Source organism: Cervus elaphus, chromosome 4, assembly GCF_910594005.1.
Source record: "Cervus elaphus chromosome 4, mCerEla1.1, whole genome shotgun sequence".
Taxonomy (NCBI): Eukaryota; Metazoa; Chordata; class Mammalia; order Artiodactyla; family Cervidae; genus Cervus; species Cervus elaphus.
In genome coordinates, this window is record NC_057818.1 from 64175086 (window position 1) to 64192091 (window position 17006).

At 43.9% G+C, this 17006-nt stretch overlaps 1 protein-coding gene across 10 annotated transcripts in view; it reads left to right on the top strand.

Annotated features, from left to right (window-relative positions):
* LOC122692491 (cationic amino acid transporter 3-like) overlaps positions 1-16881 on the top strand; it is a 28212-nt gene extending 11331 nt beyond the window's left edge. For 2 of the 10 annotated variants that reach the window (XM_043900086.1, XM_043900088.1), the window contains 11 exons: positions 2571-2966; positions 3965-4123; positions 5492-5669; positions 5874-5986; positions 6144-6366; positions 6517-6656; positions 6758-6860; positions 15364-15563; positions 15686-15913; positions 16185-16293; positions 16456-16881. In XM_043900086.1, coding sequence (XP_043756021.1) covers positions 2597-2966; positions 3965-4123; positions 5492-5669; positions 5874-5986; positions 6144-6366; positions 6517-6656; positions 6758-6860; positions 15364-15563; positions 15686-15913; positions 16185-16293; positions 16456-16597 — 1965 coding nt within the window. In that variant the 5' untranslated portion in view covers positions 2571-2596 and the 3' untranslated portion in view covers positions 16598-16881. Of the gene's footprint in view, positions 1-2567; positions 2967-3964; positions 4124-5491; positions 5670-5873; positions 5987-6143; positions 6367-6516; positions 6657-6757; positions 6861-15363; positions 15564-15685; positions 15914-16050; positions 16294-16455 lie in introns of those variants that run through there. The other 8 variants (XM_043900085.1, XM_043900087.1, XM_043900089.1 and 5 more) reach the window with 7 other exon arrangements.
* Positions 16882-17006: the final 125 nt, after the last annotated feature.

Consider the following 17006-nt stretch of genomic DNA (forward strand, 5'->3'; position numbering starts at 1 on the left):
CTGGAGGAATCAACCTGCCTGACTTCAGGCTCTACTACAAAGCCACAGTCATCAAGACAGTATGGTACTGGCACAAAGACAGAAATATAGACCAGTGGAACAGAATAGAAAGCCCAAAGATAAATCCACGAACCTATGGACCCCTTATCTTTGACAAAGGAGGCAAGGATATACAATGGAAAAAAGACAACCTCTTCAACAAGTGGTGCTGGGAAAACTGGTCAACGACTTGTAAAAGAATGAAACTAGAACACTTTCTAACACCATACACAAAAATAAACTCAAAATGCATTAAAGATCTAAATGTCAGACCAGAAACTATAAAACTCCTAGAGGAGAACATAGGCAAAACACTCTCCAACATAAATCACAGCAGGATCCTCTATGACCCACCTCCCAGAATATTGGAAATAAAAGCAAAAATAAGCAAATGGGACCTAATGAAACTTAAAAGCTTTTGCACAACAAAGGAAACTATAAGTAAGGTGAAAAGACAGCCCTCAGATTGGGAGAAAATAATAGCAAATGAAGAAACAGACAAAGGATTAATCTCAAAAATATACAAGCAGCTCCTGCAGCTCAATTCCAGAAAAATAAATGACCCAATCAAAAAATGGGCCAAAGAACTAAACAGACATTTCTCCCAAGAAGACATACAGATGGCTAACAAACACATGAAAAGATGCTCAACATCACTCATTATCAGAGAAATGCAAATCAAAACCACAATGAGGTACCATTACACGCCAGTCAGGATGGCTACTATGCAAAAGTCTACAAGCAATAAATGCTGGAGAGGGTGTGGAGAAAAGGGAACCCTCTTACACTGTTGGTGGGAATGCAAACTAGTACAGCCACTATGGAGAACAGTGTGGAGATTTCTTAAAAAACTGGAAATAGAATTGCCATATGACCCAGCAATACCACTCCTGGGCATACACACTGAGGAAACCAGAGCTGAAAGAGACATATGCACCCCAATGTTCATCACAGCACTGTTTATAATGGCCAGGACATGGAAGCAACCTAGATGCCCATCAGCAGACAAATGGATAAGGAAGCTGTGGTACATATACACCATGGATTGTTACTCAGCAGTTAAAAAGAATTCATTTGAATCAGTTCTAATGAGATGGATGAAACTGGAGCCCATTATACAGAGTGAAGAAAGCCAGAAAGATAAAGATCATTACAGCATACTAGCACATATATATGGAATTTAGAAAGATGGTAATGATAACCCTATATGCAAAACAGAAAAAGAGACACAGATGTACAGAACAGACTTTTGGACTCTGTGGGAGAAGGCGAGGGTGGGATGTTTCGAGAGAACAACATGTATATTATCTATAGTGAAACAGATCACCAGCCCAGGTGGGATGCATGAGACAAGTGCTCAGGCCTGGTGCACTGGGAAGACCCAGAGGAATCGGGTGGAGAGGGAGGTGGGAGGGGGTATTGGGATGGGGAATACATGTAACTCCATGGCTGATTGATGTCAATGTATGACAAAACCCACTGCAATGTTGTGAAGTAATTAGCCTCCAACTAATAAAAATAATTGGAAAAAAAAAAAAAAAGCCGGATGGGCCAAGAAAAGGAAAACTCAGGTTTGCTTTAACAATGTCTAGCCTTTATTTAAGTTGGGGGTTGGAAAGTGGCCTAAAACTTGGTCTCTAGATTATAGTGCTATCTTACAATTAGATCTTTGTTGCCACAAAGTGGGAAAATGGACTGAGGTTAACTCTCTTGGCATTCTAAATGACCCCCTTCTAACTACTCCCAGCTCTCAGGGGAAACCCAAGCTTCCCCCACGCCTGTTGTTGTTGCTTAGTCACTCAGTCTTGTCTGACTCTTTGTAATCTCCTTGACTGTAGCCTGCTAGGCTCCAGGTTCCGTTACTGCTTCAGATTCTGTAATATTAAGACACTGTATTTGTAAAAAGAGAAATTGCTAACCATCATATGACAACATACGGTTGCCACAGGCGTACAATTTTTTTTTTTTTTAAAGGCTATATATTGAGGCACACAGAAAGCGTTTCCTGAGTCTGCGGGTCTTAATTGCCTTCAGCTCAAGACAATCCAGGGATTTCCCAGAGATTCTCAGTGGTAGAGTCCACCTGCTCCTGCAGGAGACACAGGAGACTCAGGTTTGATCCATGGATCGGGAAGATCCCCTGGAAGAGACCATGGCAACACACTCCAGCATTCTTGCCTGGAGAATCCCATCACAGGGGAGCCTCACGGGCTGCAGTCCACAGGGTCTCAAGGAGTCAGACAGGACTGAGCACAGACACACACCAAACAACCCATATTCCAAGTGGCACATTTTGGGGGAGACCTAATCCTCTCCACCTCACTTCTCTTTCAAAAGCCTTTCCAGTAACTTTGAAACATGTTAAAAGATTTCTTTGTGTTTGAAGAAACCAAAGCTCAGAGATGGAGACCTTGTCCCAAGTGTCCTTTTACCACCTGCCCCTCATCTCTGCACTGCTCTGTGGAATTGGACTCCCAGGGCCAAGGGCGGGTGGACCTTGCTGATGGCTTTATGTCTTCTTTCCTCAGCAGATCACAGCTCCTCAACTCCATCTAGGATGCGGTGTCAGAATCTCTACCAGTTCGGTCAGAAGCTGGTCCGCAGGCGGCCCCTGGAGCCCACTGAGGATTCTGAGAGTCCCTCGGCTCCTCTGAACATCCTGAAGCTGGTGGCCTTTGGTGTGGCCAGCACCCTGGGGGCTGGCGTATACATCCTGGTGGGAGAAGTGGCCATGTTCATTGCTGGACCAGCGATCCTCATCTCCTTCTTGGTGGCAGCCCTGTCTTCTGTATTGTCTGGGCTCTGCTATGCCGAATTTGGGACACAGGTCTCGTGGACTGGTTCTGCATATCTCTACAGCTACATCAGCATGGGAGAATTGTGGGCATTCATCACTGCCTGGAACCTCATGCTGTCCTATGTCGTTGGTGAGGAGATGGGTCGGGGGTAGGTGTGGGGCTGAAGTTCGGGAGACCAGGAGCAGGCATTTGGGTCTTCGATCATGCATGAGAACTTGGTCATCCACTCTGTGAGGGGAGGAGGGGAATAACGTAAGGAAAAGTCCACAACTTCATTCTTTTCAGCTCTCCCCTGCTTTCCTTAAGAGATGGACCAAGAACCCAGATGGAAAGGGAACCATGGGGAGTGGGTGAGAGGGAGGCATGGCCCACAGGCTCATCCCCTCACTATACTGAAGTCTCTGCTTAGCGGTTGCCTTCAGAGTTTCCATTAGCATTTGAACTAAAATTTTAATCCTCATCGCCCAGACAACTTGCTCCCACTTCCCTCGTTTCTTGCATAACTTTGATCTCCCACAAACATTAAATAGTTGACCTATTTTAGAATTATCTGGGTCTATTTTCCCCACCCCATGAAAAGAAACTCTTTGAGATTTGGTATTTTGTGTTTTTTCTCCAACATACATGACTTTATGTATTTGTTGTTGTTCGGTCACTAAATTATGTCCGAGTCTTTGCAACCCCATGGGCTATGGCACACCAGGCTCCTCTGTCCTCCACTATCTTCTGGAGTTTGCTTAAGCTCATGTTCACTGAGTCAGTGATGCTGTCCAACCATCTCATCCTCTGAGGCCCCCTTCTCCTTTTACCTTCAATCTTTCCCTTGTTGGACACCTTCTGACCTGGGGGGCTCCTCTTCTGGCATTATAACTTTTTGTGTTTTCATGCTGTCCTTGGGACAGATGAACTGGAGTGGGTTGACACTTCCTTCTCCAGTGGCCCACGTTTTGTCAGAACTCTTCACCGTGACCCATCTGTCTTGAGTGGTCCTGCATGGCATGACTCATAGTTTTATTGACCTATGCTAGCCCATCACCATGACAAGGCTGTGATCCATGAAGAGGTCTTGGTGTGTAGGGGGTCCAATTTATATTTGTCAATGAACGTTCCTTCTTGTTCTGCTGCAGGCACAGGCAGTGTGGCCAGGGCCTGGAGCGTTGCCTTCGACAGCCTGATTGGGAACCACATCTTTCAGGCCTTAGAGGGAACTTTCTCTCCATATATGCCCTACTACCTGGCCAAGTATCCGGACTTTGTCGCCCTGTCCCTGGTGCTGTTGCTCACAGGTGAGACAGGGATCCAAGTTAGGATGGGAAGACTGGGATATGGGGCATCGGGGGAACTAGGATGGGAAAGGCTTGAGGTGGCAGAACTGTGGGAACTACAAACTAGGGTCTGTGATAGACAGAAAGTCAAGACATAGATGGTTGTTTCCCACGCTTGGCATTACTGACCTTCTAGGCTGAAACAGCCTTTGGTGTTGGGGGCTGTCCTATGCACTGCAGGATTTTCTTAGGATTTTCTTTGTCAGTTGTGTAGCCTCTTTGAACTTTATTCACTAAACACCTGTGACTCATATCTCCCAAATTGTGACAATCGGGATGTCTCCAGACATTGCCAAATGTCCCTTGGGGACCCAAATCACCCACAGCTTAGAATCATTTACTTAGAGTGACAAGTTTCTTCCTCTGTACTGAGACTTTTTTCAATTGGGAGGAAATTAGCATAGCATAAAATTAGCCATTTTATTATTTTTCCTTAGCCTTATTCACATATAATTGACATACAACATTATATCAACTCAAGGTGAACATCATGATGATTTGAGAGATGTGTATATTATGTGACTGGAGTAGGAAATGGCAACTCACTCTAGTAATCGTGCCTGGAAAATTCCATGGACAGAGGAGCCTGGCAGGTTACAGTCCATGGGGTCTCAAAGGGTCAGAGCCCATATTATATCATAATGGCCACAGTAAGAAACTAACCATGTTAAAGTATGTTAAAGTATGCAATTCAGTGATACTTAGGACATTCAAGATGTATAATGATCACCTTCTTCTAGCTTCAGGCATTTTCATCACAGCAAAAGGAAACCCGGTACCCACTGAGCAGTGACAGTCCATCCATCTTAATCTAGTTCAGTTCAGTTCAGTTCAGTCACTCAGTCGTGTCTGACTCTTTGCAACCCCATGAATCGCAGCACACCAGGCCTCCCTGTCCATTACCAACTCCCAGAGTTTACTGAAACTCATGTCCATCGAGTCGGTGATGCCATCCAGCCATCTCATCCTCTGTCGTCCCCTTTTCCTCCCGCCCTCAATCCCTCCCAGCATCAGGGTCTTGTCCAATGTGTCAACTCTTCACATGAGGTGGCCAAAGTATTGGAGTTTCAGCTTCAGCATCAGTCCTTCCAATGAACACCCAGGATTGATCTCGTTTAGGATGAACTGGTTGGATGTCCTTGCAGTCCAAGGGATTCTCAGGAGTCTTCTCCAACACCATAGTTCAAAATCATCAATTTTTCAGCGTTCAGCTTTCCTCACAGTCCAATCTCACAGCCCTCTAACTTCTGGCAACCACTAGTCTGCTTTCTGTGTCTATGGATTTGATTTGGTTGTCTCGGAATGTCTCACATTCCATCTTTCCCACAGGAGTACTGGTTCTGGGAGCTCGTGAGTCAGTCCTGGTTGGAAAAATATCCACAGGCATCAACCTTTTGGTTCTCAGCTTCATCATCGTCTCTGGCTTCATTACGGGAGACCTGCACAACTGGGAGCTCACGGAACAGGACTACACATTGAACACGTCTGAATCCGGTGACATCTATAGGTCAGGAGGGTGCTCCTGGTCCTTGTCATGCTTGTGGGGGCTGGTGCAGAGCTGGGAATCTGGCGGGATCTAAAGAGATCTGGGCTGGTGGATCCGGATAACAAGGTCGTGGAGCCCAGGGCTTGAGGTATTAACTGTGAAGTCCGGTAGGGATGACTGAACACACCTCCCTCATGGTCTTTCTTGCTTCTTCTCTCACTGTAGCTTGGGCCCTCTGGGTTCTGGAGGGTTTGTGCCCTTCCACTATGATGGAATTCTCCACGGAGCAGCTCTATGTTTCTACTCGTTTGTGGGTTTTGATGACATTGTCACTAAAGGTAACAGGGCCATTGTGTGTCCCATCAGGGGATTAGGCTGCCCTTAGGCATAGGGGTTGATAGAAGATTTTGTAAAGCTTTGAATTTCAAGAGGAGAGTGGATTTTGTGCTGCGCCATCAGTGTTTTCCTAACCCGAGATGTTCACCCACCCTGCAGGGGAAGAAGCCCCAAATCCTCACCGCTCCATCCCCATCAGCATCGTGACCACGGTCTTCATCTGCTTTTTGGCGTATTTTGGTGTCTCGGCGACTCTCACCCTCATGGTGCCCTACTATCAGATTCAGCCTGACAGCCCCTTTCCACAGGCTTTCCTCCATGTTGGGTGGGGCCCTGCCAGATATGTCGTGGCTGTTGGCATCCTCTGTTTTCTTTTATACAGGTCAGTGTCAAGGCTTTCTCTCTGCGAACTGTCCGATGCTCAGGTGTTTCAGCCCTTGGGATTGAGAGATGAGAGGTAGACCAGGGAGACAGAGCCCTGGTCTCTCCTGCTTCTCAGCATCCCCACCCGTGTTCCCACCGTGCCTTCCAGACTGCAGAGCTCCTTGTTCCCCGTGCCTCAGGTGATCCAGGAAATGGCCGAGGATGGGCTCCTTTTCCGAGGACTTGCCCGGACCCATGCCCACACGAAGACGCCCATCATGGCCACCGTGTCCTCTGGAATTCTCGCAGGTGAGCCTCAGAACCCACTCCTCTTTGGATACTGTCCTTATCTGGATACGCCCAGTGGTTTCTCACTGCCAGCCCCCACCTCATTCGCGCCCTCATTCTAGGGACCATGGCGTTGCTCTTTGAGTTCAGTAATCTGGTGGACCTCATGTCGATTGGACACCTGCTGGTTTACTCCTTGGTGGCGTTTTTTGTCCTTGTTCTCAGGTGAGACTCCACTGCACCCTGACTGGGGCTCTTACTTTCCTAAAGACTGAATGGCAGTTCATCCTCTTCAGCTTTTTTTTTTTAATATTTATTTTAATTGGACGCTAATTACTTTACAATATTGTAGTGTTTTTGCCATACACTGACGTGAATCCACCATGGGTGTATATGTGTTTCCCATCCTGAACCCCTCTCCTACCTCTCTCCACATCCCATCCCTCCGGGTCATCCCAGTGCACCAGCCCTGGGCACCCTGTCTCATGCATTGAACCTCAACTGGTGATCTGTTTCATATATGATGATATACATGTTTCAATGTTCTTCTCTCAGATCATCCCACCCTTGCCTTTTCCCAGAGTCCAAAAGACTCTTCTATACATCTGTGTCTCTTTTGCTTTCTCGCATGAAGGGTTATCCTTAATATCTTCCTAAATTCCATATACATGCACTAGTATACTGTGTTGGTACTTTTCTTTCTGTCTTATTTCACTCTGTATAATAGGCTTCAGCTTCACCCACCTCATTAGAACTGATTCACATGTATTCTATTTAATGGCTGAGTAACATTCCATTGTGTATATGTACCACAGCTTTCTTATCCATTCGTCTGCTGATGGACATCTAGGTTGCTTCCATGTCCTGGTTATTATAAACAGTGCTGCAATGAACACTGGGGTACATGTGTATCTTTCAATTCTGGTTTCCTTGGTGTGTATGCCCAGCAGTGGGATTGCTGGGTCATATGGCAGTTCTATATCCAGGTTTTTAAGGGATCTCCACACTGTTCTCCATAGTGGCTGTACTAGTTTGCATTCCCACCAACAGTATAAGAGGGTTCCCTTTACTCTGCACCCTCTCCAGCATTTATTGTTTAATTTTTGGATAGCAGCCAATCTGACCGGCATGAGATGGTACCTCAATGTGGTGTTGATTTGCATTTCTCTGATAATGAGTGATGTTACACATCTTTTCATGTGTTTGTTAGCCATCTGTATGTCTTCTTTGGAGAAATGTCTGTTTAGTGCTTTGGCCCATTTTTTGATTGAGTCATTTATTTTTCTGGAACTGAGCCACAGGAGTTGCTTGTATATTTTTGAGATTACTTCTTTGTCAGTTGCTTTGTTTGCTATTCTTATCTCCCATCCTGAAGACTGTCTTTTCACCTTGCTTACAGTTTCCTTCGTTGTACAAATGCTTTTAAGTTTAATTAGGTCCCATTTGTTTATTTTTGCTTTTATTTCCATTACTGTGTGAGGAGGGTCATAGAGGATCCTGCTGAGATTTATGTCAGAATCTGTTTTTCCTATTTTTCCTCTAGGAGTTTTATAGTGTCTGGGCTTCCATTTAGATCTTTAATCCATTTTGAGTTTATTTTTGTGTATGGTGTTAGAAAGTGTTCTAGTTTCATTCTTTTACAAGTCGTTGACCAGTTTTCCCAGCACCACTTGTTGAAGAGGTTGTCTTTTTTCCTGTGTATATTCTTGCCTCCTTTGTCAAAGATAAGGTGTCCATAGGTGCATGGATTTATCTCTGGGCTTTCTATTTTGTTCCATTGATCTATAATTCTGTCTTTGTGCCAGTACCATACTGTCTTGATGACTGTAGCTGTGTAGTAGAGCCTGAAGTGAGGCAGGTTGATTCCTCCAAATCCATTCTTCTTTCTCAAGATTGCTTTGGCTATTCAAGATTTTTTGTATCTCCATACAAATGGTGAAATTATTTGTTCTAGTTCTGTGAAAAATACCGCTGGTAGCTTGATAGGGATTGCATTGAATGTACAGATTGCTTTGGGTAGTATACTCATTTTCACTATATTGATTCTTGCAATCCATGATCATGGTATATTTCTCCATCTATTTGTGTCCTCTTTGATTTCTTTCATCAGTGTTTTATAGTTTTCTATATATAGGTTTTTTGTTTCTTTAGGTAGACTTATTCCTAAGTATTTTATTCTTTTCGTTGCAATGGTGAATGGTATTGTTTCCTTAATTTCTCTTTCTGTCTTCTCATTGTTAGTATATAGGAATGCAAGTGATTTCTGTGTGTTAATTTTATATCTTGCAACTTTACTATATTCATTGATTAGCTCTAGTAATTTTCTGGTGGAGTCTTTAGGGTTTTCTATGTAGAGGATCATGTCATCTGCAAACAGTGAGACTTTTACTTCTTCTTTTCCAATCTGGATTCTTTTTATTTCTTTTTATGCTCTGATTGCCATGGCCAAAGCTTGCAAAACTATGTTAAACAGTAGTGGTGAGAGTTGACACCTTTGCCTTGTTTCTGACTTTAGGGGAAATGCTTTCAATTTTTCACTATTGTGGATAATGTTTCCTGTGGGTTTGTCATATATAGCTTTTTATTATGCTGAGGTATGTTCCTTCTATGCCTGTTTTCTGCAGGTTGTTTCTTTTTTATCATAAATGGATGTTGAATTTTGTCAAAGGATTTCTCTACATCTATTGAGATCATCATATGGATTTTATCTTTCAATTTGTTAATGTGGTGTATTACATTGATTGATTTGTGGATATTAAAGAATCCTTGCATTCCTGGGATAAAGCCCACTTGGTCATGATGTATGATCTTTTTACTATGTTGTTGGATTCTGTTCACTAGAATTTTGTTAAAGATTTTTGCAGCTATGTTCATCAGTGATATTGGCCTGTAGTTTTCTTTTCTTTCTTTCTTTTTTTTTTGTGTGTGTGGCATCTTTGTTTGGTTTTGGTATTAGGGTGATGGTGGCCTCATAGAATGAGTTCGGAAGTTTACCTCCCTCTGCAATACTCTGGAAGAGTTTGAGGTGGATATGTGTTAGGTCTTCTCTAAATTTTTGGTAGAATTCAGCTGTGAAGCCGTCTGTTCCTGGGATTTTGTTTGCTGGAATATTTCTGATTACAGTTTCGATTTCCATGCTTGTGATGGATCTGTTAAGATTTTCTGTTTCTTCTGGTTCAGTTTTGGAAAGTTGTACTTCTCTAAGAATTTGTCCATTTCTTCCAAGTTGTCCATTTTATTGGCATATAGTTGCTGATAGTATCTCTTATGATCCTTTGTATTTCTGTGTTGTCTGTTGTGACTTCTCCATTTTCATTTATAGTTTTGTTGATTTGAGTCTTCCCCCTTTGTTTCTTAATGAAACATTCTGGCTAATGTTTTGTCAATGTTATTTATTGCCGGGCCTGCCGGCTAGATGAACAGGTCAAGGACGCAATCACCAGTGCACCTGAGAAATAAAAGACTAGGAAAGATGGGGTTGAGAGGGACGGAGTCAGCTTGTGACTGATTCCGACGACTTTATTGAGGGGTAACATACATATATATACTAACAGGATTCACCAAATTTTAGATCAAAGGCTTGCATACGTGCAGAACTGCAGATACTAGTTTTAGCTCAGGAGTTTTATCTTAACTCCAGCAGAGCATGGCACCAGCGTCTTACAATCAGGTAAAGACTACCTAGACATAAGCCATTCACAGGAGCCCGATAATCTTATCAGAGTCAGGAAAATGGGCAAATGGTGGCTGCAGCGATTTCCTTGAGGGAGGTGAGAAAGGCCAATTTGCACTTTAACAAATCAGGGGTGGCAGGACAGAGAGGGACCTTTTGATCTCTCTCAGGGCCGAGAAGGGGCCTGAGCAGTCAGGCCGGCTCCCCGCAATTTATCTTCTCAGAGAACCAGCTTTTAGCTTTGTTGATTTTTGCCATGGTCTCTTTTGTTTCTTTTACATACATTTCTGCCCTAATTTTTAAGATTTTTTCCTTCTACTTACCCTGGGGTTCTTCATTTCTTCCTTTTCTAGTTGCTTTAGGTGTAGAGTTAGGTTATTTGTTTGACTTTTTTTCTTGTTTCTTGAGGTAAGCCTGTATTGCTATGAGCCTTCCCCTTAGCACTGCTTTTACAGTGTCCCATAGGTGTTGGGTTGTTGTGTTTTAATTTTTATTTGTTTCTATGCATATTTTTGATTCCGTTTGATTTCTTCTGTGACTTATTGGTTATTCAGAAGCGTGTTGTTTGGCCTCCATATGTTGGAATTTTTAATAGTTTTTTTCCCTGTAATTGACATCTAAATTTACTGTATTGTGATCAGAAACGATGCTTGGAATGATTTCAATTTTTTTTTTTTTTAATTTACCAAGGCTAGATATATGGCCCAGGATGCGGTCTGTCCTGGAGAAGGTTCCTTGTGCACTTGAGAAAAAGGTGAAATTAATTGTTTTGGGGTGAAATATCCTATAGATATCAATTAGGTATAACTTGTCCATTGTGTCATTTAAAGTTGTGTTTCCTTGTTAAATTTCTGTTTAGTTGATCTATCCATGGGTGTGAGTGGAGTACTGAAGTCTCCCACTATTATTGTGTTATTGTTAATTTCCCCTTGCATACTTGCTAGCATTTGTCTTACATATTGTGGTGCTCCTACGTTGGTGCATATATATTTATAATTGTTATATCTTCTTCTTGCATTGATTCTTTGATCATTATGTAGTGTCCTTCTTCATGTCTTTTCACAGCCTTTGTTTTAAAGTCTGTTTTATCTGATATGAGTATTGCTACTCCTGCTTTTTTTGGTCTCCATTTGTGTGAAATATCTTTTTCCAGCTCTTCACTTTCAGACTGTATGTGTCCCTTGTTTTGAGGTGCGTCTCTTGTAGACAGCATTTATAGAGGTCTTGTTTTTGAATCCATTCAGCCAGTCTTTGTCTTTTGGTTGGGGCATTGAACCCACTTACATTTAAGGTAATTATTGATAAGTATGATCCTGTTGCCATGTACTTTGTTGATTCAGGTTTGAGTTTATACACCCTTTCTGTGTTTCCTGTCTAGAGAAGATCCTTTAGCATTTATTGACGAGCTGGTTTGGTGGAGCTGAATTCTCTCAGCTTTTGCTTGTCTGTAAAGCTTTTGATTTCTCCTTCATATCTGAATGAGATCCTTGCTGGGTACAGTAATCCGGGTTGTAGGTTTTTCTCTTTCATCATGTTAAGTATGTCCTGCCATTCCCTTCTGGCCTGAAGAGTTTCTATTGAAAGATCAGCCGTTATCCTTATGTGAATCCTCTTGTGTTTTATTTGTTGTTTTTCCCTTGCTGCTTTTAACATTTGTTCTTTGTGTTTGATCTTTGTTAATTTGATTAACATGTGTCTTGGTGTGTTTCACCTTGGATTTATTCTGTTTGGGACTCTCTGGGTTTCTTGGACTTGTGTGACTATTTCCTTCCCCATTTTAGGGAAATTTTCAGCTATTGTCTCCTCGAGTATTTTCTCATGGCCTTTCTTTTTTGTCTTCTTCTTCTGGGATTCCTATGATTCGAATGTTGGGGTGTTTCACATTGTCCCTGAGGTTGTTTTAGTTCTTTTTAATTCTTTTTCTTTTTTCTTCTCTGCTTCATTTATTTCTACCATTCTATCTTCTACCTCAGTATGCTATCTTCTGCCTCCATTATTCTGCTGTTGGTTCCCTCCAGGGTGTTTTTGATCTCAATTATTGCATTATTCATTATAATTGGCTCTTTTTTATTTCTTCTAGGTCCTTGTTAAACATTTCTTGCATCTTCTCGATCCTTGTCTCCAGGCTATTTATCTGTAACTCCATTTTCTTTCAAGATTTTGGATCATTTTTCCTATCATTATTCTGAATTCCTTTTTAGGTAGACTCCCTCTCTCCTCCTCTTTTGTTTGGTTTGGTGGGCATTTATCACGTTCCTTTACCTGCTGAGTATTTCTCTGCTTTTTTATCTTGTTTAGATTGCTGTGTTTGGGGGGGCCTTTTGGTATTCTGGCAGTTTGTGGTTCATCTTTATTGTGGAGGTTCCTCCCTGTGGATGGGGTTGGACGAGCTGCTTGTCAAGATTTCCTGGTTAGGGAAGCTTGTGTCAGTGTTCTGGTGGGTGGAGCTGGATTTTTCCTCTCTGGAGTGCAATGAATTGCCCAGTAGTGAGTTTTGTGATGTCTGTGGGTTTGGTGTGCCTTTGGGCAGCCTGCATATTGAAGCTCAGGGCTATGTTCCTGCATTGCTAGAGAATGTGCCTGGTATGTCTTGCTCTGGAACTTGTTGGCTCTTGGGTGATGCTTGGTTTCAGTGTAGGTATGGAAGCTTTTGGAAGATCTCTTATCAATTAATGTTCCCTGGAGTCAGGAGTTCTCTGGTGTTCTCAGGTTTTGGGCTTAAGCCTCCTGCCTCTGGTTTTCAGTCTTATTCTTACAGTAGGCTCGAGACTTCTCCATCCATACAGCACTGATGATAAAATTTCTAGGTTAATCGTGAAAAGATTCTCCACAGCGAGGGACACCAGAGAAGTTCACATAGTTACATGGAGAAGAGAAGACGGAGGACAGAGATAGAGGTGAACAGGAGGAGAAGAGGGGGAATCAAAAGGGGAGAGAGCAATCTAGCCAGTAATCAATTCCTTGTGTGCTCTCCACAGTCTGGAACCCTCAGAGAGGCTCATGGAGTTGGGTTGAGAAGAGAAGGTGGAGGGAGGAGATAGAGGTGACCTGGGGGAGAAAAGGGAGAGTCAAAAGGGGGAGAGAGTAATCTAGCCAGTAATCACACTCCTCAGTAAAAACAGGTACTGAAGATTGTATTCTTAAATGTACAAAATTGATAACAAATACCATAAAACAAAGATTAAAAATCTTGAGTAGGGGTTAGACTCTTAAAAATATAAAAATATAACAAAAAAAAATCACAAAAAGTATAGGAAATATATATGAAGTTCGCTTTAAAAATAGGGTCTTTTTTTTTTTTTCAAGGTAATAGTAAGTTATAGAAATGAAAATTAGAGGAATAACAGACGACTTTAAAAAACGAAAAAAAAAATAAAAAGAATGATAATATTAAAAATATATTTAGGTTTTTCTGTGGAGCTGTTGCAGGCAGGGTAGGGTCAGTTCAGTTTCAGGTAGTTCCTTGTTTCAGCTTATATTTCTCAAGATATACAGGCCCCTTCCAATGTAGTCGGTGTTAACTACAGGGATTTTAATCTGTTGCACCTGTCACTTCCAAAGCAGTTCCCTCTGTTTACCTGGCTTCTTCTGTTTGCAGGTCTCTTCAGTGTCTAATTTCCGCCCTGACACAGGGGGACGGAGGCGGTCACTTATTTAGGCTCACTTGTTCAGTCGTGCTGTGGGGAGGGAGGGGCACTGCAAACAAACATCACTGGCATGTGGGGAGTGCGCGCAGTGTCTCGGCCACACTGGGTTTGCCCCTGCTCATGGCGTGTGTGCTTTCCCAGTCTACACTCCTTAGGCTCCAGGTTGCTCTGCAGGGAGCGGGCCCTGGGTTGCCTGCACTTCCCAGGTCTAAGCTGCTCAGGTTCAGGTTCTCGGGCACTCCACAGAGGCACAGACTCGGTTGTGCCTGCCTTTTGTGCCCTTCCACGTTCAGAGCAGCTCAGGCAACCAGGTGCTTGGCAAGGCACTCTCCCCAGGTGTGGTGCATCTTATCACCACCTGGGTCCCAGCCGCTTGGTTTCCAGGGAACGCCCATTTCCAGGGTGCCATGTGTCTCTTCTGGGAGGCTGATCTCTGGCTGCAACCCTCCCGATGGATGTCAACCACACAGAATCTCAGGAAGTCTTGGTTAGAAACTGGAAGCCTGTTCGCAGTTTGGTATGGGATGCCCTCTCTAAGGCTGAGATTGCCCCTTTCTGGCTCTGGTTCCCCGCCCCCACCTCCTGCCTGCTTGTCTCTGGCAGGGAATGGGCCGGTCCACAGCCTGCTATCTCTCCTCTGGTATTCGTTCAGTCCTTTGTTCTGTGAGCGGGCGGCAGTGCCTTAGGTTAGGGCTTTGCGCAGGATAGTTCTCAGTCTCTCTTTTCTCTTTTTCCATCCTCTCTCTGGCTATCCTACAGTTTAGGTTGCTGTCTCACATTAGCTCCCTCAGATTGCCCTCAATGCATTCAGGTCCGCTTCTTACCCTAAGGAATGCAGCCCGCACCTCCCCGTTTAGCCCCCACTTGCTGGTGGCGGATGCGAGCATTTGGGGTACTTCTTGCTGTTAGGGACATAATCTGTGGGTTTTATTTGTTTATTTTTCCTCCTGGTTATGTTGCCCTCCGAGATTCCAAAACTCCCCACAGGCCCGACGGTGAGAGGGTTTCCTGGTGTTTGGAAACTTCTCTTTTAAGAATCCCTTCCTGGGACTGATATCTGTCCCTGACTATTTTGTCTCTCTTTCTATCTTTTATATTTTGTCCTACCTCCTTTCAAAGACAATGGGCTGCTTTTCTGGGTGGCTGATGTCCTCTGCCAGCGTTCAGAAGTTGCTTTGTGGAGTTTGCTCAGGGTTCAAATGTTCTTTTGATGAATTTGTGGGGGAGAAAGTGGTCACCCCATCCTATTCCTCTGCCATCTTATCCTCACCACCCCCCCCTCCCCGCTCCTCACTCTTCAGCCTTCTAAACACCTGCTCTGCTTAAGGCAGGAAAGTGGTGCATTAGGCTGCCTTCTTTTGAATGAGTAGGGACTGCTGTTAATATTCCTATAATATCTCTAATTCAGGTACCAGCCAGACTGGAATTTAAGCAAGAATGAGAAAATAGAAGACAAAATTCAGATGAAGCCTCTAGTTAAGAAAAATCCTTTGGAATCTGAACCTGAAGCAGGAACCTCAAAGACTCTAACGAGTCTGTGGTTACCTATCAGTACCGCTCCCACCCAGAAATCTGGCCAGATTGTCTATGGATGTGCCTTCCTGCTTGGTGAGAGCTGAGACTTCTCTTTGGTCATATTTTGAAATTGACAGGATGGAGTGAGTGTGTCCATTTTGTCAGTGGAGGAGTCTTGCAGATATAATGGCCCTTCCTGATGTTGGTGGTTTCAGGGAAGGATGTGACCCGAGGTCCTGATGTCTTTGTCTTCTGGGTGCTCCTTGACCCTTGCAGTTCTCCTGCTGACCATCCTAAGCCTGATCCTGGCCCAGTGGCCCAGCCAGGTGTTCTCTGGAGACCCCGTGCTCACAACAGTGGCTGTGCTGCTGCTGCTGCTCATCACTGGGGTCACAGTCATCATCTGGAGGCAGCCCCAGGACCCCTCTCCTCTTCCATTCAGGGTAAGTGAGCTTATGTGCCCAAAGTGTCCACCTTGAGTGAATGAAGTCTCTGTCCTTTGATGGCAAAATATCCTTTCCTGGACAGGGAATGAGAGGAGTTACTGAAACCAATGGGCTCTTCCCTGATTCACACTCAGGGCTTTGCATACACGATCTCAGTAGGCACTAAATGCACAGCCTGAGGAGGACAGGAGTCTCCCACCCACGTGGGATAGGGTCTCCCTTTCAGACATCTGGGCTGTGTCCAGGGATGAACTGACTCTGCCCACAGGTTCCTGCTCTGCCTGTCCTCCCACTGGTCAGCATCTTCTTGAATGTTTACCTGATGATGCAGACGACCTCTGGGACCTGGGCCCTGTTTGGCATCTGGAATGCCATTGGTAAGTTGCTTTCTGGGATAAGGAGGTTTCTTGAATGACTGAACCCAACATCTTCCTACTATTTCTCCCCACACTGTATCAGACGCCATAAGAGGTCTACTGGGCAGTTGTAAGTGAGTGGAGCACCTACATTATCTTCTTATCGTCTCATCTCCCTACTAGGATTTCTCATATACTTTGGATACGGGATCCGACACAGCCTGGCAGGGAACAATCATCAACAGCCACCGGCCACCAGCATCCACCTCCCAGACTCTTGACAAAGACATCCCCGGTGCTGAGTCATCTTACCCACAGGAAGTAGATGCTGCATGGAATCCCTCCATGCCCTGGAGGATCTGCTGATTCAAGGGACACTGTGAGCCTCGGTGGAGTGTGAAGGTGGAGGCATCTAAAGCCCTGTGTTTATTGCTAGTGGACAAAGTGACTGGGCCATTGTGCAATTTTCAGTAAACTTTTAAAAGCATACTATACATACTTATAAGTGCATGCTTCATAAGTGTGCAGCAAGATGAATTTTCACAAATTACCACAATGTAACCAGCAAGTAGAGGAAGAAATAAATTATTAATGGGCACATTAGAAGCACCTTCCTGTACTTATTTCTAACAAGAACACAGAGACTGCCCCACTGGAAGGAAACTCAGGTGAGGACGTATTATGTGAAGAGTTATACTCCAGGGACTTCCCTGGCAGTCCAATGGCTAAGACTC